Source organism: Antedon bifida, chromosome 11, assembly GCF_963402885.1.
Source record: "Antedon bifida chromosome 11, ecAntBifi1.1, whole genome shotgun sequence".
Classification (NCBI taxonomy): domain Eukaryota; kingdom Metazoa; phylum Echinodermata; class Crinoidea; order Comatulida; family Antedonidae; genus Antedon; species Antedon bifida.
The window spans coordinates 5,526,516-5,553,411 of record NC_136236.1 but is presented as its reverse complement, the minus strand read 5'-3'; the positions used below and the strand labels follow the sequence as shown (position 1 = coordinate 5,553,411).

Below are 26,896 nucleotides of genomic sequence, written 5' to 3'. Positions count from 1 at the left end.
CCGGTTATTAAATCAACATATAGGCCTATTACATTTTTTTCCCAGAGAATACGAATTTCAGAATATTAGTAGATTCAAAATAATAATGAAAATATCGTATCATCTTTTTAGAGTAGAGTATTACTCTATTTTTATGGAACCTCTCGAAAAGCATATTTCAATAATGAATATGAACAAAATTAGGCCTGTATAATTTTAACAATTCGGATATTTAGCTTTTTGAAGAAAAAAAAACTATGAATAAAGATTTTGAAAACACTTCTTCAGCTTCCGGCAACGTGAATGTGGATTCAGTATACCATTTCGTCAAGAAAGTTTACCACACTTTTTGGCAACACAAACAAAAATGATTCGATTTGTTCGTCATCCAGCCATTCTGTCATATGCATGCTGCGGTTCAATCAAATCTATACAGGGGACTAATCATCGCATTCATTTTTGTTTAGGCCTATGTAGAATAAATGCTCACACTCACGGCTTATTTATTAGTTCTACGAACACGAGAAAAAGAGAAGAAAAAAAAACATAATTAGAACAGAATAATTTATTTTATACAAACATAACCCATATAAATGAAGACAAATTATAATGTTAATACGTGCAACAGTATAGACATACTTTTTAAAAGAAAATAATGTAATCGTTTTATCATTTCGAAATACATAATTGATTGCAAGTAGGGCCTACAGCATGTAGAGAAGTTTGCAATATCGCAATTAGGCCTATACATTTCACTTTTGTTGTTCATAAAACACAAACCAGATAATTAAAAAAAAAAACAAATGATAATCAATTCTTAACGAACAGTTAAGCTACTATAAACATTACAAGCACATTTGCATTTTCTTAACTTAACAAAACACTAAGTTTCAATTTTGGAGGTAGTTAATACTAGGAAATGCTTTACAAATGGAACCCTGTCAGAAATGGAATACAATATATAGGCTACGGTGTACTAATCGTTTGTTAGCTAATTATATGTAGGTCTATTCACAACGCAATTTTATACACGGATTTTCTTTTTCTTGTAGGCTACTATTGAATATTGCCCTTATCACCTCAGCTTAATGAAAATTGGAAATCATGGTGCAGAGAATAGTAAGTTCATTACTTCTTATAAAAATATTGTTTATTTTTTACCTATATAATGATCTATTTAGCAAGCTTTTTTGAGTAATTATAAACATTGTTTTTTTTCATTGACTTATTCATCAAGTTCTACATTGGAACAGACTCAAATAATACAATATTGTTGTAAAAAAGTCACTACAGTCAGAATAGAATATTTTTGACATGGTCCCTTGTATAATAAGTACCGTAATAGTTTATCCATGGAGAAATCCTAACTTATTTCTCCATGGTTTATCAAAACAAGTTTCTTTGTTTAAATATGTGTGTATAATTGTCTATTGGAAAACTTGACTGGGCAAGTATAGAGCATCGAATAATGTACAGATAAATCTGGAATCGGTGAAAGACTTGGTGGAAACATTTGGAGGCTATCAAGCTTTCGTAACCCGTATATCGCTGAAACATCTCCCGCACGCCTCGAAGCACGGATCGCAACATGTCCTCACACAAGCTCCATAGATGATCTTGATAGACTTCAACCAGACCATGTACATACTGATGCATGGAGTGATGACCCAAATGTGAAGAAACGAGAGGTAGGCAAACTCACATCCCCAGAAGAAGGCATAAGGAACTCCGTAACAAAGCGCGAATAAAGTGTAGGCGATGTCTCTTGCGCATGTGAAGCATGTGTGAGCTAACTTCCATACACACTGCGGACTATGGACACCATCGGGTTCAGCAATTACGTCTTCAAATCCAACCTAGTAAAAAATAGATAATAGAATAATTGATACTGAAGAAGCTAATAATAACATAGACATTTGTTTTTATTTACGAAAATCTCAATACTGTAAACAATTATATTATTATCGAATATGATTAATTCAGTTGAAATTATATCAAATTCATATTAATGTTAAGATAATTTGCCGAACACACACATAATTGACCTAAAATACGCCCTGTACTAAAATATATAAGCGTTGATTATAACATAACAACTTCTGTTAAACCAGTTATTTTATTTATGCTGCAACGTTTTAATCTGTGCGTGCATTCGCAATTGATATACGCTTCAATACGTTTTATTTTTTCCGATGAATATCCATTACTTTATTTCCACTTTTTCTAACTAAAGTATTTTTGCACGAAAACTGTCACTACGAAACCGATTATTAACAATGATATTCATTAAAACATAGCATATAATAATAATAATATTAATATAAAACAAAACAAAAGTACTGACAATCAAAGACAACTTGTTGCTAGGCAGTTTTATTTTTATCTTATTTTTTTAGACTAAATGCAACACCATAGCAACAAAAACTTTGAAATAAAACTACTAAAACTACAACTTACCTGGACATGAGCGTTTATACTGCTTGGGTCTCTGTTTTGCATGTCAATTTCTCCTGGATCCATGGCGAATTTTTTATTTTATGTTACAAGATAAAAGTAATTAAATAAATTGTCGGAGCTAAGTTGATTCTGCTGTCGATGTAGCAATGTTTAGTGTTGCATGTGTTTTCTATAATCACCTGGCGTCCCTCGTAACTACGTCGTTGGCGGTGAAATAAAAATCGATGGAACATTCCATTATTATTACACCTCAGAATTGACTTACTCTCGAACGCTCATTAGACTTAGTTCAAACAATACACTATTGTTTTTATTGATACTGTAATTGGCTGCACTTCCAATTTTGACTACTATGAAAATAGATCAATTTTTCCAAGCTCTGTTAACATTTCAAAACAATAGTTTTGAAAATAATCGAACATACCCAAAAGTAGAATATCTCACAAATCCATAGTTCCGTTATTTTGTTACCAAGGTGAACGCTATTTATATCAAAATAAACTAGTATTCAATCAGTTATATTATTATGTTCACCTATCCAATCTTATTAAAATTATTTATGCATGATAAACAGCAATGAATAATATTTAAATTGTAAGCGAAGTAATTTGATTTGTAGGTATTTGAAGATGTGTTTGTATAATATACGTATACTGGTAGCACAATTATACCAAAGACGTAAGAAACGCCCTTATAACCCGGGACACTTTCCTGAAACGAACTATAAAAATACATTAATAGGCCTTTACTACAGCCAACTCTATTCAGGGACACCCTATTAAGGGGACACCTTTCACCTTGAAACGAACTAGAAACAAAAGGACACTTTTATATATTAAGCCTAGAATATTGTTCAGTTACTGGCTATTTACTAAGTCAGCTATAGTTACTAGTTAGTTACAAAGTAGTTCCAAAGGTGTACAATTCTAAAGGTGTGTCATTAATGGTCAAACTAATTACATTATACTAAGAGAATTTGACTTACTAGGCTTATAATTAGTAAGATTCTCCTGTTCAACAAGTCTGAAAAATCCGATGAACACATACAGTTCTCAAGCTCTGTCTACACTATCAAACTAGTTTGTTACCAAAATATGGCAGTGATATGACATCATCATGTCCATATATGGGCACATTACATTTTTGTCACATAAAGTTTGATAGTGTAGACAGAGCTTTAAAAGATCATGAACTAATAGTATGTGAGTGTTTGACGGTTTTCAAATGAAAAAAGGTTGATGATCACTGTGTTTGCAGTTTTTTTAAATCTAGCGAGTTTTTTGTAATGCTAGACACAGGTTATTGCCCAGTATCTGTAGTATAATTCACAACTGTTATTCTTTATTATCTATTCAATTTCCATGACTACTATTTTCAATCGATCTTACACTACGCTAATCCTATTATTAACGCTAACAATATACCCATTCATTCTTAATATCTATAGTAACAAATTCTTATTGAATATCACAACTCCCCAATTACGGGTTGTGTAAGCGAAATTGTAAAAGATTTGAGCACTGTTTTTTAACATAAAAAACTACGTAAAAAGTGTTATGATGTCATATGTTATCTATCGCTACAGAGGTAATTGACAGTTGCCACGGTGAGAAATCGTCAAGAATTAGTAAATACAATGCTAAAAATATCTCACCTTATGTGATCAGTATTAAACCTATACGTTTTTAATTGAAACACGGTTTTATATTTAACACAAATACAAACAATTTTTCTCGAAAAACAAATATGCTTTCCTTTTAAAATCAACTATATAGTACCTAACTAGTAACATATATAACAAAAATCGTTCAATATTATGCTGGTATCCACAAGAAGCAATGTCCGCACTTTATGAGTTCGCTTCTTAGGTCATGTTATTTGGGAAGGAGGTGTGAATTTCCAAATTCTAAATAATATTCTAAATATAATACATTTTAAACCACGGAACCTAGAAAAAATAGAAATTAGATGTACACAATAGAATATTTATAATAAAAAATGAAAATAAAATATTTGTTAATATTTGAAACCACATTCTAAACCAAGCATAACAAAAATTAGAAATAAGGCCAATTTAAGTTGTGAAATGTATGGTATTGTATATTTTAGATTTGTTCAGTTACTAGCTAGTTACTAACTAGTTAGGTCTAGTCTATTTAAAACAGTAGGACCTACTAGTTATAGGTGTTAACTGCTGTAACACTACGTAATGCCTTCTTTTTCTTTTTATTTTGTTTTGGGGTTCTAAAGAATATTTCACTAAGTTACGAAATTTTCGGTCTGCTAATCCTATTGTCATTTGTGGAACAAAATAAAACTGTTAAGTACGTCGTTATCATGAGTCCTAGAGATAGGAGAAAACATAAAGCGCGTTGCTAAAACAAACACCAAGAAATGTTTCGATCAAACATTTTATTTTTAATTTTACACAATTATTAAATTAAAATTATAAGATTATTCATACTCAATCTATACACATTTTTAGAATAATTTAATTATTATTAACACAATGTATATATTTAATTTAAATTACGAATCCTATTAATTCCAATTAGTGGAATTCACAACTCACCTTCGTCCATTTTCAGCTTTTTTGCAAGTTCTAACTTCAAGAATGAAACAGTGTGAATCTGGCAATACTCGGTAAAAGCAGGCATTGATTTTGTATTTATATTTTACACAAATAAATAGCCAAGATGGATCCAGCCCCGCTTGATATGTTCAACAGAGATCCTAGTTCAATTAACGCCCATGTACAGGTATGTGTATCTTTATTATTATCATCATACTTTATGTGAACTTTTATTTCGTATGGAAATGTTTCATCTCCATTGTAGGAACACCATCACATTGATTGATAGATATATTATAGTAATAAATCTTTTTCTTTGTAATCTCTAATAACGAAACCTGGGCTCATGGCATATAACATGATTTCTGATTTCTGATATAGTCTCGTATTGGCGACAGTTTAAAAAAATTATTGAAATACATCAACAAACAGTAGGCCTAATACAATAAAGAAAACGTATATTTGTAAATAGGAATAGGCATGACTTATAGTCTAGTACTACTAGAAGCCTAGAGCTTAAGTAGGCCCACGAGGCCTATCATTTATACGCTGGAGTTGGCTTTGGTTGGCCTACTAATTAGTACAATTAGCATTTTCCAGTTGTGGATTTCATTAACAATCATATCTCAGGTTCAGTTTCTAAAGCTCTGTCTAAACTATCAAACTTTATGTGACAGCAAAATGTGATGTGCCCATATACGGACATGATGATGTCATATCACTACCATTAAGCATATCACTACCACACTTTTTTGTCAAACTAGTTCGATAGTGTAGACAGAGTTTTAGAATATATAATCTGCTCTAACACAAAATCTAGTATTGATAACTATGCTGAATTGTCCACATACAATTAAATCATTCAAATTAATTATAACTTTGGAGACGTACTTGTCAATATGTAATCGTATTGTTATGCATTGAAAGTGCGAAAAACAAAACTTATTTTGTTGGTTTTTACAATAGAACTATATCAGTTATCTTCAGCCTTTTTGACTTTCGTCGTTTTACAGAGAGGTTGATGAAGAAATTCAAATGAAATGTTTGTGAATATGAAAATAGTGTTTTAATCGTAAAATTATTATTGTTCTTGTTGTTAGGTTGGATTTGAAGACGTACTTGCTGAACCAGACGGTGTCCACAGTCCGCAGTGTGTATGGAAGCTAGCTCACAAATGCTTTACCTGCTCCAGAGACATCGCTTACACTTTATTCGCACTTTGTTACGGAGTTCCTTATGCCTTCTTCTGGGGTTGTGAGTTTGCCTACCTCTCGTTTCTTCACATCTGGGTCATCACTCCATGCATTAGTATGTACATGGTCTGGTTGAAGTCTATCAAGATCATCTATGGAGCTTGTGTGAGGACATGTTGCGATCCGTGCTTTGAGGCGTGCGGAAGGGTCTTAAGTGACATAAGGGTGACCAACGCCTAGCATACTTTACAGCAGCTGAAGAAAAACATGATTCTGCGCTGAAGAAACAAAACGACCGATTCTGGAAACTAACATCGCGTTCACACACAAATTGACCTCTGATTGACTTCTGATTGACTTGCTGCAAACTTTACCAAATATATAAACTGTTTTCTAATATACAATTACATTCAAACTAGAACCTTTTACTAGAATGGTTCTGAAGACAAATTCCTGTCAACGCAATTCAATGGAACAATCCAGGTAGCAAATTCAAGGGAAAAATAGACGGTGAATAACTTTTGCATGTCTTAGATTTAATCTTCTTTAATACTGGCAACATAATGGGGTTTAAAAAATAAATATTTTTTGTTGTTTTTGTATGGTTCTAAAAAAGCTGGCCTAGTTTTATAATTAGTTTAATTAAATGATGTCACTGTTTTTGACTCTGTAAATGGTGTGCGTTTGCTATGTATTTATGTTGCTGTATCCGGAGAAGATCGTACCATTTTATGAATAAATTTACATAAAATCTATTTCAATTTTACATTATTTTGTTGTTTTGTTTTACAACTTCATACATTTCAAAATAGAAAGTTTCATCTATAAAAGCAATATGTAAACAATTAAATTACATTCGACTTTTAAACAATAGAATGCCGATGATATAATAGTACATACAATACAACCATCGCCTCGCGTGTTATACTCGTGTTACATTCGAGGATCAGCTGTTTGTTACGTGCGGAATCATGGTTCTAGTCCTAGAGTTTCACTAACAATGTTTGTCCCCCTCTTACCACGTAGCACATTAAGATGAAATATAATATTTCAATAAAATATCCAAAAATATATATACAAAATTTAAAATGTATCAATAAAAAAACACCGGTGAAAAAAACTTATTTCATCATTCATAACCTTCAATCTAAATTGCGCATGACGTAACATTCCCCGACCAATCATTACCTTTTATGAGCGAACAGACGACACCCATCGTGTGGTGGCGTTGTCTATATGACCAGAATACATAGCCTACATATAGAGTCAGTGCCAAATAAAGTTATTCTATATCGCTACGGTTGTTATATCCTTTACCACAGATGAAGAATACTATATTGTTTTCTATTTTAACTTTATTGATCACTAAATAATTATAATAATTCTAATATAAATTTAAATAATGTACAGTATGGTTTATTTAAATAAAATTAATCTAGGCCTAGTCAATGAATAATTGTATCCCGTCGATGTAGGCATGTATGGCAGTAAACATGTTGCAGTTTTATTTCATGTTGAATATATCGCCCTCTTCCTTTAACTCCACATCAGTTATGTTCACTCAGCCGTGAACTGCCCTATGTCAAACCGCTACTACCACCGCGCGGCGGGATATTAGAATCGTTTTCCACGCACGCATTTGGTTCTTCAATGTCTGGTGTCAATCCTTCTTTAATTCTCGATTAGAAAGCATTTATACCGGATTGAAAATCAGACTGTAAGATGGTAAAAGCAAATTCAAGTAAGTAAATACTATCAATTGTAATCCAATAATTACAAACTAACAACAACGTGTAGGCTACAGGTGTAGGCCTACTACCTGCAATTTTTCACACATACTTTACGTTTAGTAGGCTATACTGCAGGCCTTCGGGACGCAAATACACATGCAAGGCATATTATTAAACCGTTGGTACTGAGAATGAAAGATGTAGGATGAAATACATGTTAGGACATACACCTGGGAATTATAATTAGCATTGTAATCAGTATTTACTTAATTAGTGCTGTAGCATTCTTACTCAAAGACATTTTGGTTTGCCCTGTCTCATAATATGTATTATGTTTGTGTATTTTATTGTTTTGAGACGACTAAATATAAATCAAATGAGTGAACCTGGAACATGTTTGTTCTGTATTACGTGCGTATGTGCGTATTATGGTATAATTATCATTAACAGGCCTACTGGTAGTAGGGCTTTAAACACCGCCCGAAACATACACTCGCACCCTACACGATGAAAAACCATAACAGTTCAAAGCACATTGACTCAGTTTATAGTTAATGTTGCTTATTCGTACGATTGTCAACTTAGGCCTACTGTACGGTGTTGTTTAATTAAAGGCTCAATTCAAGCGAGCCAGTGAACTATACTTATCCAGCAAGTAAGCTTACAGTGTAAGCAAGACACCTTGAATAGCTAATGCCGTAGTAGGCCTATAAAGATGATCAATAGGCCTACGATACGGTCTGATTTCTGATATTAGGCCTAGTTCAAGCGAACTAAAATATACAGTAAGTAAGCCTAGACAAGTCTACACCAATACTTTACAGATACCATTCAAGATTCCTTAGATGATCCGACTGAAGATTGCACATTCTGGCATTCAGGCGATATCGAAATGGAATAACCTTGTTTAGACCCTTTGTGAAATCTCTCAATTTAAATCCTTCTACACTACTTCTAGAAGAAGGAACATTTTGAATATTTACTTTTTTACTCAACAAATCACTTTCCTCTGTGACCGCTGTAAATAAAGCACGTAAATAACGTATAAACAACAAAGTGTTATCAAAGTATTCAAAGGGTTGTAATTGTTTTAAATCTTGGCGACCAGTGTCTGCTCTGGCGACGGCTACAAGCTGATCTGACCTCTCACGAGTAAGTTTATTGCGTATGTTTGCTTGCGGAATCAACTCTACCCAATGTACTGTTTGCATAATAAGAACTGCATGTTTATTAGTTTCACTTATAAGAGGACGCATTGATGAAAGAAGTTGCTTATCGCCAATGAAATCTGCAACATTCGATGCCATAATGCGGTCATGCTTTATCGCAACGTCTTTACATAGCGTAGTGCATTCTTTCACAAAACAGTTAAAACTTATCTGGTGGTTTTGGATAAAAGACATCGCATTTCGAACAACACTCGTAATGTAACTATGAAATAGATCGACAATGGAATCTTCATTTTTAAACATTTTACTTGCTCGGATGTAGTCCCATCCACGGAATGGAAAGTTATCAGAAGGAATGCAATATTCGAAGTTGCATGTCTCTGGTATAAATTGCTGATTTGTGTTGGCACCCCGCCGGTTTGCTGGTAACGGAGGTCCTGTAAGTGTAGGATTATCAAATTGTAATTTAATACCGTCGACGTCATGTTTCAAGAACAGTCCGTTGATGAAATAGTTAGCGGTCGACTCGCCATGTCTTTCTGGGACTGATTGGCAATAAGAAGATGCACCTTGCGAGTTACTGGACCAAATGCCATTCCTAAACAAGTCTGTTCTCTGCCCAACCAAATCGATTGAATCAAATTTGCTGATATCGCATTGTAGATCCAACCACTTCTTCCAAACTTCTTTTATTTTCGATAGATTCTCTTTATCAAGAAGCAATTCATCAGACGTTTTAGCCTTTAGAGAATCAGCATCATGATCAACTAGCTCTTTCAGCATGGATACTAGAAAATGAAAATCGTTATCGGGTAGTTGAAGAGAGTACCAGATATTAGTAACGGTCTCTTCAATGGCATCTCTTGAACTTTGAGTTACCATCATGTAGATGAAGAGTACATTCCTTGCCATAACAAATGGACTGATGTCTGTCAATGTATACCTTACATGACCAGTGAAGTCTTTTGGGAGTGACGCTGTTGTGAGAAGTACATTTCGCAAGTCCCCAACATCAGCAAACAGCACACTGTAATCTTTTTCGAGTGATCTTCCTAAATCTTCTGAAGAATTGGCCTCATTTACGTTCAACTTCAAAACATCAACTGCAATGGTACAGCCAAAGTATTCAGGGCAATATTCTATTGTAGGACCCGACCAAAAACGGTACATATTAACAAGATCGGGAAAAGCCTTTTGAACTTGTTTACACGATGGTTTGTGACGCTTCCAATCGGCCTTCTGGCATTTCTTACCGCAGTAGTCAATTTCACAACATGCAGCACACTATAATAAAGATCAAAACAGTGATGGTTAGGGCAGTTTTCTCGGAAAAACGAGTGACGATGTTGAATAATACGGCCTTACATTAGGCGACCAACCCCACCTACCACACTTGTTCATACTTCCTAACATGCAGTCCACGGTAAGCACTACACTATAGATATACAGCTGTACTATATACTACTAATGCATGGTAATTCAAATACATACATACGTACTTTCCTAATTTAGAGTGCAACGACTACCATTATGTCATCACTTTTTTAAACAAATATAAAATAGAGGCTTATATTATATCATACCGATAAGCAGTTTGTCCTTTTCGAACATACGAAACACTGTCTGTTTCTATTCCACATATCACATTCAACCTGATGTCTCAGCTTATCACGTTCCATACATTGTTCTCCACAATATTCAGCAATGTTACATCTAGAACACTTCTTTTCCGATATTTTATCCTCACAACGCCAACATAATCCTTGTTCGACATCCATGTTGATGTTATTCCCAAAACAGTACTGTATTACTGTATTTGATTGTTGCAAGCTAAGCGTTTTAGTTGTAAATTGGAAATTCCCAATTCTAATTGTAGACAAAAATATGACGTCAGCAAGAACGCCGCCTATCATTACACAAATAAGTAGGCTTGTACAACAGTCATTCCCACACAACAGAAAGTAGTTCTTTTTTTAAACGAAATATCTTTTTATTAACTTTACTTACTATGTTGTATTATTACATTGATTTGGTTCTCATTGTGTCTGCTATTTGTAATGTATTACGGAATTCCCAAATATCTGATCATTTTCACTATTGGCTCCTTTTACAATAATTTTCTGATTGTGTATTCAATCAGGTAATTTGTGTTTTTTTTAAATTAAAGAATAAATAGTGAATGTAAATTAATATTTCGTTACTAAACCTTGGTTCCCACTAGAACGTAACGCAAGGACGTAAACGCAACGCAAGCGTTTTAACCAATGACAAGCGAAGTTATAGACAGTTAGCAATCACAAGCGAATAAGCCATCGCTTGTGATTGGTCAATTCACTTGCGTTGCGTTACGTCCTTGCGTTGCGTCGCTAGTGGGAACCACGCTTAAGACCCTATTTTGAATAGCTCAAACAATATTTTATTTCTTCATATATGTATTTTCTACTAATAAATACATTTTTTTTTCTTAAATTAATTCGTCAAATAGAATATGGACAGTTATATTATTGGACAATACGAATAAGAAATATTTTTTTTCTTCATATATGTATTTTCTACTAAATAACAATTCCTTTTTTTTTCTTAAAATAATTCTGAAATTGTACTTAACAGTTACATATTATTTGATAATACGAACATAAGAACTAAACTCGAAATTATCGGGCCTTCAGTATTTAGTTTACTTTTTAATGTTTATAATGTTTGATTGAAAAAAAAATCAAAACTGTAATTAGCACGTTCGATGTTCTTGATGGTTACTCGGTTCTGTCCATCCAACTGCTTCGTTCTGAATCGGTGGGCTTCAGACGCCTCGTCGTAGATGATGCTGGTGGCTACTCGGTTCTGTGCAACCAACTGTTTCGTTCATCATCGATGGGATTGAGCCTTCTCGTCGTCGACGATGCTGGTGGATACTCGGTTCTGTCCAACCAACTGATTAGTTCAGAATCCGTGGGGTTGACACTCCTCGTCGTCGATGATGTTGATGGTTACTCGGTTCTGTGCATGCAACCAACTGCTTGGTTCAGCATCGATGGGGTTGCGACTTCTCGTCGTCGATGATGCTGGTGGCTACTCGGTTCTGTCCAACCAGCTGCTTCGTTCAGCATCGATGGGGTTGAGACTTCTCGTCGTCGATGATGCTGGTGGCTACTCGGTTCTGTCCAACCAGCTGCTTTGTTCAGCATCGATGGGGTTGAGACTTCTCGTCGTCGATGATGCTGGTGGCTACTCGGTTCTGTGCAACCAACTGCTTCGTTCAGCATCGGTGGGGTTGAAACGCCTCGTTGTCGATTGATTGATGTTGGCACAGATTTTAAACTCTTTTCATCGATGGCCAATGTGAAATCTTGAATTTAGCATTTCTAATAGTTAAAGGTGGTTTTTCTGATAGCCCAAACCATACGCATATTGTTTATATAAAGTGCAACATCGCCGTTGGTGGTCAATGATATGAATGCGGATACGCAGCGTCTCTAGTGCATCATTGTAGCAGGATTGAGAACAGTTACTATATCACACGTACCTGTACTGTGCATTGGGTATTATATCACAACAACTGCAACCGTAACCGTGTCTATATCGAACTAAGATGTTCTAGTTGACTCAATGGATGTATCTTATCATCTAAAACCTCAGTGCAAAATCGGGACATGAGTTTCTTGGAATTGTCGACGACGGTGGTAGGGCCTCGGTACTGTAACCGACAGCAAGAGATATCAATGTAAATAAATTATAGTGTCCGTCTTAGTGTTTAAATGGCAGAACTATATTGGAGTATTAATAGATTAGTGTTTAGATTATACTTTGATAAATGTACCGTTCATCAAAACAGATTTCAACCTAAAAGCAATGGAGTCGTCCAGACCTAAAAATGCCATTCAAGATTTCTCGGATATGCAGGAAAAATGTTACATAATCTTGCGTTCTGCCGATATTGAAACGGAATCACCTTGTTCAGACCCTTTGTAAAGTCTCGCAATTCGAATCCTTCTAGACGTGTGCCAGTAAATGGAAACTTTGGGATAGGCTCGCGTACACCTAGGCCTATATTTGGATTTGTTGTCCCTGAAAATACAGCTCGTAAATAACGAATAAACAACGATGTGTTATCGAAGTACTCGCACATAGGGTATAGTTGTAATTTCTTTAATTCTTGGCACCCAGTTTCAGACTTGAGGACTTCTAAAACCTTATCTGCTCTCTCACGATTTACTGGATGGTTTACATTGGCTTCTGGAATAAACTGAATCCAACCATGAGTTTCCATCAGAAGAACCGCATGCTTATTAGTTGTACTCAGAAGTGGACGCATTGATGAAAGAAGTTGTTGAAACCCAACTATGTCTACAGCATGCGATGTTGTAATACGATCGTACTTTGGTTTAGCGTCCGCATCTTCACATAAAAAAGTAAAATCTCTAACACAGCAGTTAAACCTTATCTGATGTTTGCGAATAAAATACGTAGCATTCTTCATAACGCTAGTAATATAACCATGGAATAGCTTGACAATGGAATCTTCGTTTTTAAACATCTTGCTTGCTCGAATGTAATCCCATCCACGAAATGGATTATGGAGAGGAACGATGCAATACTCGAGGCTACCTGTCATTGGTGGAAGTTGTTGGATTTTTCCCGAAGACTGTAATGGGGGTCCCGTTAGTGTCGGGTTATCAAAGCGTAATGTACCACGACAATCGTCTTTTAAGAAAAGTCCGTCGATATAATATTGAGAAACCGATTCGAGATGTCTTTCTGGGACTAGTTGACAGTAAGCAGATGCATCCTGGGAGTTGCTAGACCAAATGCCATTCCTAAACAAGTTTGTTCTCTGCCCAACCAAATCGATTGAATCAAATTTTCTGGTATCGCATTCCAGCTCCAACCACTTCTTCCAGATTTCTTTTATCTTTGATAGATCTTCTTGGTTAAGAAGCAATTCACCAGACGTTTTAGCCTTCAGAGTATCAACATCATGATCAACTAGCTCTTTCAGCATGGACACTAGAAAATTGAAATCCTCATCAGGTAGTTGAAGTGAGTACCAGATATTAGTAACTGTCTCTTCAATGGCATCTCTTGAATTCTGAGTTAACATCATGTAGATGAAGAGCACATTTCTTGCTATAGAAAATGGACTGATGTCTGCCAATGTATACCTTACATTACCAGTGAAGTCTTTTGAGAGTGATGCAGTTGTGAGAAGCGTGTTTCCTAAGTCCCCTACGTCACCGAATAAGACGTTGTAATCTCTTGATAGTGGACATGTGACATCAGTTGGAGACAGACTGGCTTCATTTAAGTTTAGCTTCAGGACGTCAATTGCAATATTTTGACCAAAGTACATTTGAAAATTTGAAAATCGGATCGGTTTAAGCATCATCCGTTGACGATGACTTAAAACCATTGCTTGAAAAGAATTTTTGATTTGTTGGCATATTATTTGATGATGTTTCCAATCATCTCTTTGGCACTTCTGACCACAGTAAGCCACTTCACGACAATGAGTACACTACAAGATAATTGAAAACATTCAGAAAGACATGATATGCTATGTTCTTCCACAACTTCCTTTGAGTCGCGGATGAATTGAATTATCAGTTTAATAATTAAAATAATAAACAAAAAGAAAAATATATGAGTAAAAATACAAAACAAAAAGAAAATATGCACATGCATTGTTGACCTTTCTCACGCAAAGGCAATTCATAACTTAACAGACGGCCTGATGTCCTATAATGAGAACGGTTAACAAAACCAGTAGGTCTATAAAGTAAGTGCAACACGTAGAAATGTTTATTCTGCAAGTCCTCCGGGGTTCTAAAATTAACATTTTTAGTATTTATTTTCCGGTATTATTTGTGCGTTTTTTAGCAATAGGCCGACACAATACTCAGTAGGAAAATATTGATGATCCGATACCCATGGTAATTGTAGGCATACTAGACCTTAGTTATACTACATCATCATTCATGGGAAACATTTTGTGACGTCGAAAACCTATACACGACCATCCAACCATTTACGGCTATTTAAGTAGGCCTACTTTACATGGATGAGGGCTAGTTAGTTATTTAATATAGATTGGGACATGAAGGACCTACCCATTTGCAGTCAGTTGTTTTACCACAAGCAAAACAATGTCTGTTTCTATTCCACATATCACATTCAACCTGATGTCTCTGCTTATCACGCTCCCTACATTGTTCTTCACAATATTCAGCAATGTTGCACCTAGAACACTTCTTTCCTTCTTCTGTCTTTTCATCCTCACAACGCCAACATAAGCCTTGTTCCACGTCCATTCTGTAACGCATTGAATGAAATTGTGTAATGTTCTTTTCAAATAATAAAGTTTGGGAATTCCCAATTCAATGACGTAAGCTTTGGTATGTTTACAACAGCGCCATCTATAATTAATTGAAATTGTAACCGGCATGAACCTACAAAGACACGCTTTTTCAAAATATAATGTTGTTATCTTTCTCGTCCGACATTCATGATATTGTAATTCTGTCCAAATCAGCATCGTTTTATTGCAATTTTAGGCGTAATTGTAGTAAATAAGGAATTCCCAATTCTAATTTTAAACTATGACGTCAATAGAGGTTAACAATAGCGCCACCTATACCAAGATACACATTTGTAGGCTTAATACAACAGTCGTTCCGATACATCATAAGGTAGTTATTTGTTTAAATTCTCTTGATAATTATAATTTACTCGTATAATAGGCTTTCCTATTCTTTTCTAATTCTAAAACAAAAAACATCGCACTTCATTAGTTTTTTTCCTCTATATTTTCATTTTAACTTCAGTTTACATATAAAAGTAATAGAAATATAAAGTCCCTATACTTCGAAGTATAACAAAATAAAATAAAGCTTAGGCCTACATTTACATTTAAAAACTATAATTTATTATTTTTTTCTTTCACATTAGCTCATCTTTTATTTATTACTATATATATATAATAAATTATATTAAAATCTAAGTTCAAAATCGAACAAATTTCAAACCAATTATTTTTTCTCGAAGAATAATATTTGATTTATATTAGCATTTTTGTTTTTTTTTCTAATCAAATGACAATAATGTAGCTGATATACTATAGATAATTAACAGTTTATTGATAGTTAGGCCTACACTACTGTTCTGTCACATCAATGCTTAGTTTACCATCAGTTTGGGTTTGAGACACTCCTCGGCAAATATGTGTTCTGGCAGATGGCTTCTATACTGCAACCACAGTGCAACTTATTCGCAAAACGAGATTGATTGCAATCATAATGACAGGCATATCGCATCAACAGCGACCGTTGTCCGCCCACAAGAAGACTTTCCTTATAATTGTTGAACCTTAGTGCAACCAAACAATGCCATATACATGGCTGCAGTCGCGTGCTCAAGTTAGTGTCTACCGATCGACCGACCGACATAGTGAGCTGTAGAGTCGCGACTAAAAATGTTGTACTGAACGACAGCAAATAGTATAGAATGTCAAGAGTACTTTGATGAATATACAGTTAAATACAAGCCTACTATTTACTAAAACACATGTGTTTAAACCCAAAAGGAGTCGTCAATAGTATGCAATTAATTAGTGATTCCCCACTACAAATTCCATTCGAGATTCCTCATGTATCCATTAATAATGTTACATAATCTTGCATTCTGACGATGTTTAAATGGAATTACTTTGTTCCGACCCTTCGTAAAGTCTCGCAATTTGAACCCTTCTAGACATCTGCTAGGAACTGGAACATTTTGGATTGGCTCACCTACACCTAGGCCTACAATTGGATCTGTTGTCGCTGAAAATACAGCTCGTAAAAAACGAATAAACAACGACGTGTTATCGAAGTAATCGCACGTAGGGTATAGTTGTAATTTCTTTATATCTTGGTACCCAGTTTCAGACCTGACGACTTCTAACATCTTCTCTGCTCTCTTGAGATTTACTGGATGGCTTACATCGGCTTCTGGAATAAACTGAAGCCAACCATGAGTTTCCATCAAAAGAACTGCATGCTTATTGGTTGTACTCAGAAGAGGACGCATTGACGAAAGAAGTTGTTTAAACCCAACTACGTCTACAGCTTGCGATGCTGCAATACGATCGTACGTTGGTTTAACATCTGATTCTTTGTACAATAAAGTGAAATCTCCAACGCAACAGTTAAAGCTGATCTGATGTCTTTTAATAAAAGAGACGGCATTTCTAACGACACTGGTAATGTAACCATGAAATAGTTTGACTATCGAATCTTCGTTTTTAAACATCTTGCTTGCTCGAATGTAATCCCATCCACGAAATGGAATATCGAGAGGAAGGATACAATACTCGAGGTTACCTGCCCTTGTTGAAATTTGCTGACACTTGCATGAAAGTAATGGAGGTCCCGTAAGTGTTGGGTTATCAAATCGTAAACTACTTTCACAGTCACCTTTTAAGAAAAGTCCGTTGACAAAATATGTAGCGGTCGACTCGCCATGTCTTTCTGGAACCAATTGGCAGTAACCGGAAGCACGCTCAGAGTTACTGGACCAGATACCGTTCCTAAACAAGTTTGTTCTCTGCCCAACCAAATCGATGGAATTCCATTTGCCGGTGTCGCATTCTAATTCCAACCATTTACTCCAAACCTCTTTTATCTTTGATAGATTATCTTGGTTAAGAAGCAATTCACCAGACGTTTTAGACTTTAGAGTATCAACATCATGAACAGCTAGCTCTTTCAGCATGGATACAAGAAAATGGAAATCCTCGTCAGGAAGTTGAAGTGAGTACCAGATATTAGTAACTGTCTCTTCAATGGCATCTCTTGAACTCTGTGTCACCATCATGTAGATGAAGAGTACATTTCGTGCCATAACAAAAGGACTGATGTCTGCCGATGTATACCTTACATTACCGGTGAAGTCTTTTGGAAGCGATGCTGTCGTAAGTAACATGCTTCCTAAGTCACCTACATCACCAAACAAAACGTTGTAATCTCTTGCTAGTGGACCTTCAGAATCTATCGAAGACACACGTTTGGCTTCATTTAAGTTTAGCTTCAAAACATCAACTGCAATAGTTTGACTAAAGTATCCGTGGATTTTTGTTCGGCGCCCACCTAGCATTCGAAGACTGTAATTTGTAACTATGTTGTAAAAAGCCCTTCGAGTTTCTTTACATGATGTTTCATGACGTTTCCGATCGGCCCTTTGACAATCCACACCACAGTAAGCCACTTCACGACAGGCAGAACACTGCATGAAAAAAAAAAGGTTTAGGGTTAGGCTGATTTTACTTACCTATTGCCTATTAGTATAAGGAATGTTTGTTGTTTTTTATGTATTTATTTTTTTTTGTAATACGTTCTTAACTATACGGGAATCTAGACCAAACCCATAACATAGTCCTATCCTATATTAATGATGTAGAATCAAGGAGGAAGTAATATACTTCCGTCGTACTAGACATTCGTGACGTCGTACAGTAAACCCGCCACACATATATGATCCGCGAAGGAAGCTGCTTTGTCGATTCTTGATGTGGGAATTCTGAGATATCTTAGTTTTATGCATCGTCTGCAACGCATATTTGTTGTAGGGAGATTATCTAAGATATTGAGCTAGTGCATAATAATACAGTATAATCAATTGAAACATAGCCTACCCATATGCAGACAGTCTCTTTACTACACGCAGAACACTTTTTTGTATTTCTATTCCACATATCACATTCAACCTGATGTCTCTGCTTATCACGCTCCCTACATTGTTCTCCACAGTATTCAGCAATGTTACACCTAGAACACTTCTTTCCCTTGTCCGACTTTTTATCCTCACAACGCCAACATAAGCCTCGTTCCACGTCCATTCTGTAACGGCATTGAACGAAATGGAGGAAAAGGAAGCAGCCTATAATAATAGTAATATACCCACACACGATAAGTTTCAAGTTTACCGTATGTAAATGTGGGAATTTCCAATAGTTATGACGTTATGGTATTAACAGCGCCATCTATAATATTAAAAACTTTATAAAACACTTCAAGTTATTAGAATTAGACTTAATAAGCAAGATTATGAATATTATTGTAAAACTTGTTTGGTAATACAGTAGAACCCCTTGGGACACCCCTAAACGAAGGCCAAGAATTATATTTAATAACAATGCGTAGGCCTACCCCTTTTCCGGAGAAAGTTTTGGTTTACCGTAGGCCTATTTCGATATTAAACGCCTCCCTCGAATAAACGCCCAACCCTCATATAGAACATCATTTTGAATAAACGCCCCCCCCCCCCCCCCCCATACTCACCCCCATAACATCATTTTGAAAACGTATTACAACAGATTATTTATATAATTTGAATAATCATTGATTGACATGATCTACAAATGTAGGCCTACCAATATCGGGACCAATACATTTTGCACTCAATTTTATCACTTATCCATCAATTGTTGTATTTTATATCTAGGGCCGGGGGTATTTATTTGATTACACATGTTACCATTATACCCAAAATTATTTAAAAAAAAAAACGCCTCTCCCGAATAAACGCCTCCATCATCGAATGAACTTCCCTAAAATCCCCTTGAACAATAAACTTGAGTTCATTTTGGTATTACTGTATTTTATTTGTTTTGTTTAATTTTCCCGCGAAAACTCTAACCAAAAACCGAAATGTTCTCCTTAATTCAAGGGGCATATCTTTCAACGGACAATGCTTGGGTCCCTAAGATGTAACTCCGTTTCAAGTACCATGGACCGGTAAAAAGTACTAAAACACCGCCACCAATATAATGAGGAATTTGAATTTATGTTGCTGCTGCCCTCTATGCGCCAACTTACGTCATTGTAATCTTAGCAACGTGCCTAACAACAACAATAGTAATCAACACACAAAAAGCCGGAGTACGTCGTTTTCTCCCCGCCGCACAGTCAACACAATCGGTAGGCCTAGCTTGGTTGGAGGCAGATAGTGTCTTTACTTTATCTACACTTTTATTACGAATATTAACAATGTATAAACTAGATCTTCCAATAGATTTAAAAGAACAGGCAGCGACGGAAAGGCGTAGAAATCATGAACAACAAAGACAGAGTAGAATTTTTAATTCTAAAGTCAGAACAATCGGAGTAAGTATTGTGTTTTGACTGTGTTGGTTTAGTTGTTCGACGCGCATTGTATAGGCTAGGCCTAGACCTCTGTCTGGGTGTGCGAGGTGTGGGCCTAGCTAGAGCAGGCATATAGGCCTATATATATATATATGTATGATACGCTAGGCTATGGTATGCTAGCTAGATTAGGCCTACATACAGTAGTATATAGGCTATTATTAATTTGATTGTATATAATAATGTATTCATTTTGCTTGTTGTTCATTTTTTATTAAGTTTCTGAGGTTTCATGTTCTCATTCAACCGATAAAAATCATTAACCATTTAGGCCTATTAGGCTTGCCTAGTCTGGTTTTACTTCCTAACCTTTATTACTTTCTATTTTGTCTTATATCTTATGAGGATGTTTTTTCTTTCTTTCTAAAGGTTGATGTACAGTCCTTGAACGAACAAGTACACGACCATAAGCTGCGTATGCAAAGGGAAAATCAGCGTCATGAAGCGTTTGGTAATTTATTATATTTCTTTATTTGATACGAAGAGTAAATAAATTAATTCAAAGTATTGATACTTTGTTGATCCCACAATAAATTATTATTAACTGTAATTTTGTTTTCTTAGCCTCTGATATGAAAAGGAATGATATGATAGCTGAGCTACTACAAAAAAGACAGGAACAGGACATTCGTAATCTAAACTCGGCAATGGTCGAGTTCCGTTCACTTCACCAGCAGCCAGATGCGGCAAGAGAATGGGATCTTAACGATCCAGAAGCCAAGAAGAAAGACAAGCCAGCTAGAGTTCATGACGACGACCCACGATGCGGGATATCTAGCCTGCAGAAGTTTGATGGGGAAGACTTAAACAGCAAAGCACGACAGAACCTGATGCAGGAACAAATGCGGGAATGGACCAAGAAACAGAAAGCTGAACGTGACCTTCAAAACAAACGCCAGACAGAAGCGGATCGACTTTACGATCTTCATCGACGTGAGATGGATCAGCGAGCCGTGGAGTTGACGCAAGCAGAGATGGATTGTCGTCGCGCCATTAATCAGTCTGTAAAAGACTATAATAAAGCATTGGTAAGAGACCGTATTAAAATACATTGGGGCGGCGCAAAAATATTTTTCCCAAAGACTTTCTCTGAAAATCTGAAAGAGGGTGTCCCATTTTAGGGAGCATTATTATGAACATGCATCATGTTTCATCTGCTCTGCACTCGCCTTCTGAATGAACTTTTTAATACGCTTTTCTGTCGAGCCGTCTGTTTAGTCGAATGGATTACTATTAGAATATGGACTTTGCATGTCGATGTATGGGTTTAAATCCCATGACAAACTTTTTGTTACTTTATAGTGAGAGAGATTATTTAGAGGGTTAGATTTAGTTATATTTAGTAGTTTGGCTATCTTTCACGTATCTTTCAGAGACAGGCTTTGGGGAAAAAAAATGTACATGGCCAAGGCCTAGAAATGTTAAAATAGAGTTCCAAACTTTCGGTACAGTATCATGGGAATATTTGTTACATCACATGTGTTTTACATGTATCTACTAGTATCATTGTATAATAACCTAATCCTTAACCTGACCTTACATAATACGGTAACACATGTGATACAATGAGATCCTGTATTACCAAATATTTCTATGATACTGGGCAAAAATTGTAGTACAGCACTGAGAATCAATCACGTAATGTCCTATCTTTTACATTGAAACTGTTCTATTTAAATAAAGTTGTAAGGCCTGTTTATTACAGACAATAACGATAAGAATAGATACATTATGGTCATTAGGAAATGATAATTAAAAACCCATTATTAATTTCTAAGATTATTTTATATTCTCTAGGCTGATGAAAAGGCAGTAAAGGAACAGCTAAAAACACAACAAGACCTCGACGACAACTTCACAGAAATCGTAAACAACGTAAATGGTGACATGCTAACAGAGAATCCCGACGTAGCGCAGAGTGCGTTCGGTCCCCACCGCGTCATCACGGACAGATGGAAGGGAATGTCACCAGAGGAAATTGAAGAAGTCCGCCGTACGCAGGATCTTCAAAGGCAGGAGAACAAGAGGATCAAAGAGGAGGAAGATGAACGTAATAAGGAATGGGATCAGCAAAGACTCACGGATGCCAGAGCTGGTATCCTTATGGATAGAGAGCAGGATCGACTAAGGAAAGCTTTGGAGAAGGACCAAGCTGATGAAAATAGACGATTAAGTGCTGAACAGAGATCACAGTAAGTCTTGTCAAGTAAATGCTACTGTATATGCCATTATTTTCAAGAAAGGTTCATATTTTCTGGAGCCCGATCAGAGAAGGTGTGAAAGACCCTTTATATGAGTACTTAAAACAAAAATATCTAGGTACAGTATACTAAGATTTTTCATGTTGTTACTTAATTGTAATTATTTCTTTTTTTATTCATTACAGCAAAGATTACCTTGACAATGAGGTGTACACAAACAAACCAACTGCTCAGTTTTTTCAACAGTGGAATACATCAAGTCGATAACGGAACATACCATTTTCAAAGAAGGTTGACGGATAAAATCACATTGTGAAGATTTTGCATGACAATAGACAATACAATAACCTAAAATTTTTTTTAATGTAATATTAAAAGTAGATAATATTATTTAAGAATTTTATCATTTTTTTTTGCTTGATAAAAATACATTTGAACCTTACTTTATTTGAAGGCTACAAATTGTACATGTTGTATATATTTTTAAACAAACATAAAAATGTAATTGCAATTAGAATAAATGATTAACTTAACCGGCAACGTTGAAAAATAATTTGTTTTTTTTATTTGTTTATAAGCATGTAACAGTAAGTAACTCGACATTTACAAAATGGATAAACTATATATCCTGCTTAAAAACAAAGTCTTATTTGAGGTTTAGGGAGTGGAGTAGGAAGTGTTGTGTGTTTCAACCCTGGCACAGGTCAGGATTGAATCCCGGTCAGGATTGACCTTGGTATTGGAAAAAAGTAAGCTTGTTAACCACCCTCCACTGTTTTGTCTGATAGCGTTTATCCTAAACTGCTAAGTTGATTTTAAAACTTCTAGATGTTTGTATTAAAAACTGTCATACAGTAGAAAACCCTATAAGGAGAACACCGTCAGGGCCCAACATTTGAACGCAGTGGTAAAACATTATTGGCCCTTGTTATTTTTATGAAACAGTGTCCCCTTAATAGGGGTGTCCCTTGATTAATGTTTGAACGCAGTGTTAGAAAACATTGCCCCTCGTTAAATGTAGTGTTAAGACATATTTCCCCTCGTCTGTTTATGAGACAGTGTCCCCTAAATAGAGGTCTATCAAAGGAGGGGTGCTACTGTAATGTGAACTATTAAGTGGAAGCTGTTGTTCGTAACCAATAAATTAACACTTTCATTTGTATAATTTAACATTTATTTACTCTACTCTCATAAATTTTATTCGCAAGCATTTACAAAAGTATCCTTACAAAAATTGTTAACAGTCATCACATTTTCCGAATGCATGATATATCTTAAGTAAAATAACCCTGTATAGTTTCAAAAAATATATAGTTAAAAATTTGTACAAAATACATTGATGCATGTATGTTTAAAAATTCAGTCCAAAAATTATGGTACTGACGACCTTTGCTTTCATTTGACCACAATAGTCCAGCGGGTGTTTTGATTTTTGTTCCTAACTAGATTCCAGCTCTAGTATAGGTATGACACGACATGCGTGCCAAAATGTTTTTTTTTTCTTGTTACCATTATTAAGCCAGTTCTTGTCTAACTATTTCAACCAGTTTTATTCCAAAGAAAGTTCGGTTTACTACCCGCCACAAGTCAACTGGGTTTGCTAACAAAAGTTTTTAAAAATTCAGGCTAGGTTTAGCTAGCTTTATAAACGATAACATTGTTCGAACCACAGAATTTATCTGTATGCTGATTGGTTAAAGTTTATGAATTCTTAGAGCGTAAAGAGTCTTAAAGCACTGTGTGAAAACAAGATATTGAAAAGAGAGAAATTGGATGTTCACGCCGCACCAAACGAAGAATAGAGATACGCCCTCGTCACCAACCAGGGCTGAAACTACAGTAGTATGAACAAAATATATCATAATATATAATAATAGAAATGTATAAACCATACATAACGTTATTGCACAAAAATTAATACCGTATTTGTTCGAATAAACACCCTGCTTTGAATAAATGCACCTCCACCCCCTCCTATCATTTGGAATAAATGGCCTCTTCGAATAAACACCCTGGGGCACATATATATATATATACACAATTTACAACACATTTCTATTTGTAGTAGAATTCATTGATTGACATGATCTACATTTACCAAGCATTTTGATACACTTTATGACTTTGATATTAATATTGTGTTGATTTTTTTCATTTATTTCATGTATCAAGGGGATTACCACCTATCCGATAGGACAGTGATTAATTTACTATTGGTAATCCTTGGCCACATTGCCTAAAGACATAAAATAAAAAAAAAACGCCTTCCTCGAACAAACACCTCTCTAAAAACCCTCCTGAACAATAAATACCCGGAACATTTATTCAAATAAATACGGTATATAAAAATTATTACATTTTGAATATAACTTGAATTGGATTAGTTTAGTACTTTAACTAGCCATACAACTGATATTTTGTAAACACATTAAACAATCGAAAACTACAGTATAATAATATATTCATACTTACAAGAGATAATATTGCACTAAATATAATATTCTACATTAATATCAATTTCAAGTAAATATTAATGACTACATTTATAATTATAACACTAAGGTTTAAAGCTTAAGTATTTCATTGAATGCACCCTGTTAAAGTAATACCACCTCCACACTACTCACATTTCACAAGAAAAAAAACATTATACCTCAATACATTTTATTACTGTAATACTTATTTTATAACAATCTATTTTTCAATAACATAATATAATTTTTTGTAGCTCTGGTGGTGGTAATCTTGGAATAAGATTATTTTGATAGAAAGAGAATAAATGTCCTCGAATTTAAACATACATATATAAAAAAAACTTGAATACAGACAGATACAAACAGATTTACAATATTACATTGATAATTGAAGTTGCATATACAAATGTTTTAACTTTTTAAGATAATTATAAATATGCTATTTTTATTTATTATTTTTTTTTAGATAATATAAGTAACACAAACAATTAATAGCCAACATCAGCCTTAACTTGGGAAATACCATGTATTTTTGTGTAACTGTAAGCCAACTTGTTTTTATAGAAAAACCTTATTATCATATATATATTTTTTTCGTATAAATAGAGTTATTCTAATAGTCAACTATAGAATTTAAATTTAACGGTTAAAAAAAATCAGTACTTTTACCACTGTAGGTGTGATTGCTAAAGCTTTGCTACACTATCAAACTAGTTTGACAAAATAGTGTGTAAGCCCAAATATGGTAGTGATATGCCCAATTAATATGGTACTGATATGACATCATCATGTCCATATACGGGCACATCGCATTTGTGTTTGTCACAAAGTTTGATAGACAGAGCTTTAGGTTTGATTTCAGCCCAGAATGTTCCTATGCAACAGGTACTGCCAAGCAGCAGTCCAGAAATTTGAAAGAAACTGAATATAACTGATGTTTCTCCGAGGAAGCAAATGGAGATTGCGTCTTCTGCTCCATGAGAACTGATAAACTGGGTATCTTCTGATAATATGAAATCTGGTATCTTTGAAGAAGCACATCAATGTACAGTAGTGACTCTGCAAAAGTGTTCTCCATTCAGTCATACTGATAATCTCTATATATCTACTAATCAATTCTGAGGTTCCTCTGAGGATGCAAGTTGTGATTCTTCTGCAAGGGATGAGTTTTGTTGTTTTGCATCAACAATTGATGCACTCTGATTATCTTCTGATGAATTCTGAGGATCATCAGAAACTGATAAGCTTTGTAGCTTCTCTAAAACCGCATCAGAGTTTTTATCAGAAGATGTTGCCACTAGTTCATCAGTTTCTTCATTATGAACTAAGGTTTCTTGATTCCCACAAGCTGCTTTCTCTTCAGTGACATCATCTGGTATGTTCTCTGGTGTTGCAGAACAAGCTGCTTTCTCTTCAGTGACATCATCTGGTATGTACTCTGGTGTTGCAGAGGAAGCTGCTTTCTCTTCAGTGACATCATCTGGTATGTATTCTGGTGTTGCAGAGGAAGCTGCTTTCTCTTCAGTGACATCATCTGGTATGTACTCTGGTGTTGCAGAGGAACTTTGAGAAAAACGAGAACTACGAAAGAAACGAGAGAACAGACCTCGTTTTGGTTCACTTTCCACTGGTTCGGGCTTCTTTGATGTTGCTGCTGCTCTGAGTAATTTTTCTGTAGCAAAGAAAAAACTGAGAGTTAAGTACATTCCAAATGTTTCCTTGTTAAATATTGTACTTTGCATTTTTCAATGTTATAATAGTCCACAATCTTATGTTGTTCAATGGCAGATCCAACATTTAGAGTATAGGACATATGGTATTCATTTTCAGGTAGACCAAAAGCTCGTAACCAGTAGTGTTAGAGAGGGGTTATTTTTTTTCCAAAAAGGGGCAGTTAAGTACGTAGGATTGAAAAACAATCTTCATGAGCTTGTCTAGTTACAATTA

General features: G+C 35.1%; 9 protein-coding genes across 10 annotated transcripts in view; 4 read left to right on the top strand and 5 right to left on the bottom strand.

The window, feature by feature from the left end:
- Positions 1–26,896, top strand: part of LOC144856385 (caveolin-1-like) — a 237,281-nt gene that overhangs the window by 3,420 nt on the left and 206,965 nt on the right. The gene's annotated exons all lie outside the window — the stretch shown is intronic.
- Positions 1,107–2,626, bottom strand: LOC144855701 (caveolin-1-like). Its single transcript, XM_078713619.1, has 2 exons — positions 2,437–2,626; positions 1,107–1,835 (listed from the first exon to the last, which is right to left on the bottom strand). The coding sequence occupies exons 1-2, from the start codon at positions 2,497–2,499 to the stop codon at positions 1,503–1,505; spliced, it is 396 nt and encodes a 131-aa protein (XP_078569745.1). The 5' UTR covers positions 2,500–2,626; the 3' UTR covers positions 1,107–1,502.
- LOC144855767 (caveolin-1-like) lies at positions 5,047–6,952 on the top strand. Its single transcript, XM_078713690.1, has 2 exons — positions 5,047–5,195; positions 6,109–6,952. Exons 1-2 carry the CDS (start codon positions 5,133–5,135, stop codon positions 6,439–6,441), a joined length of 396 nt encoding a protein of 131 aa, XP_078569816.1. The 5' UTR covers positions 5,047–5,132; the 3' UTR covers positions 6,442–6,952.
- Positions 7,603–11,013, bottom strand: LOC144856354 (uncharacterized). Its single transcript, XM_078714342.1, has 2 exons — positions 10,684–11,013; positions 7,603–10,384 (listed from the first exon to the last, which is right to left on the bottom strand). The coding sequence occupies exons 1-2, from the start codon at positions 11,011–11,013 to the stop codon at positions 8,750–8,752; spliced, it is 1,965 nt and encodes a 654-aa protein (XP_078570468.1). The 3' UTR covers positions 7,603–8,749.
- On the bottom strand, positions 12,957–15,429 carry LOC144856357 (uncharacterized). Its single transcript, XM_078714344.1, has 2 exons — positions 15,205–15,429; positions 12,957–14,612 (listed from the first exon to the last, which is right to left on the bottom strand). The coding sequence occupies exons 1-2, from the start codon at positions 15,415–15,417 to the stop codon at positions 12,966–12,968; spliced, it is 1,860 nt and encodes a 619-aa protein (XP_078570470.1). The 5' UTR covers positions 15,418–15,429; the 3' UTR covers positions 12,957–12,965.
- Positions 16,010–18,968, bottom strand: LOC144856358 (uncharacterized). Its single transcript, XM_078714345.1, has 2 exons — positions 18,765–18,968; positions 16,010–18,355 (listed from the first exon to the last, which is right to left on the bottom strand). Exons 1-2 carry the CDS (start codon positions 18,966–18,968, stop codon positions 16,715–16,717), a joined length of 1,845 nt encoding a protein of 614 aa, XP_078570471.1. The 3' UTR covers positions 16,010–16,714.
- The window catches only part of LOC144856347 (pleckstrin homology domain-containing family G member 7-like), a 115,551-nt gene continuing 106,586 nt past the window's right edge, over positions 17,932–26,896 (top strand). The window contains exon 1 of the mRNA XM_078714333.1: positions 17,932–18,044. The gene's annotated coding sequence lies outside the window, so the exon portion shown is untranslated. The remainder of the gene's footprint in view (positions 18,045–26,896) is intronic.
- LOC144855333 (RIB43A-like with coiled-coils protein 2) lies at positions 19,974–23,028 on the top strand. The gene is made up of 5 exons (XM_078713156.1): positions 19,974–20,235; positions 20,644–20,725; positions 20,839–21,302; positions 22,072–22,466; positions 22,661–23,028. The coding sequence occupies exons 1-5, from the start codon at positions 20,119–20,121 to the stop codon at positions 22,740–22,742; spliced, it is 1,140 nt and encodes a 379-aa protein (XP_078569282.1). The 5' UTR covers positions 19,974–20,118; the 3' UTR covers positions 22,743–23,028.
- Positions 23,641–26,896, bottom strand: part of LOC144856359 (histone deacetylase 11-like) — a 29,651-nt gene continuing 26,395 nt past the window's right edge. For both annotated transcript variants that reach the window (XM_078714346.1, XM_078714347.1), the window contains one exon: positions 23,641–26,621. In XM_078714346.1, coding sequence (XP_078570472.1) covers positions 26,062–26,621 — 560 coding nt within the window. In that variant the 3' untranslated portion in view covers positions 23,641–26,061. The remainder of the gene's footprint in view (positions 26,622–26,896) is intronic.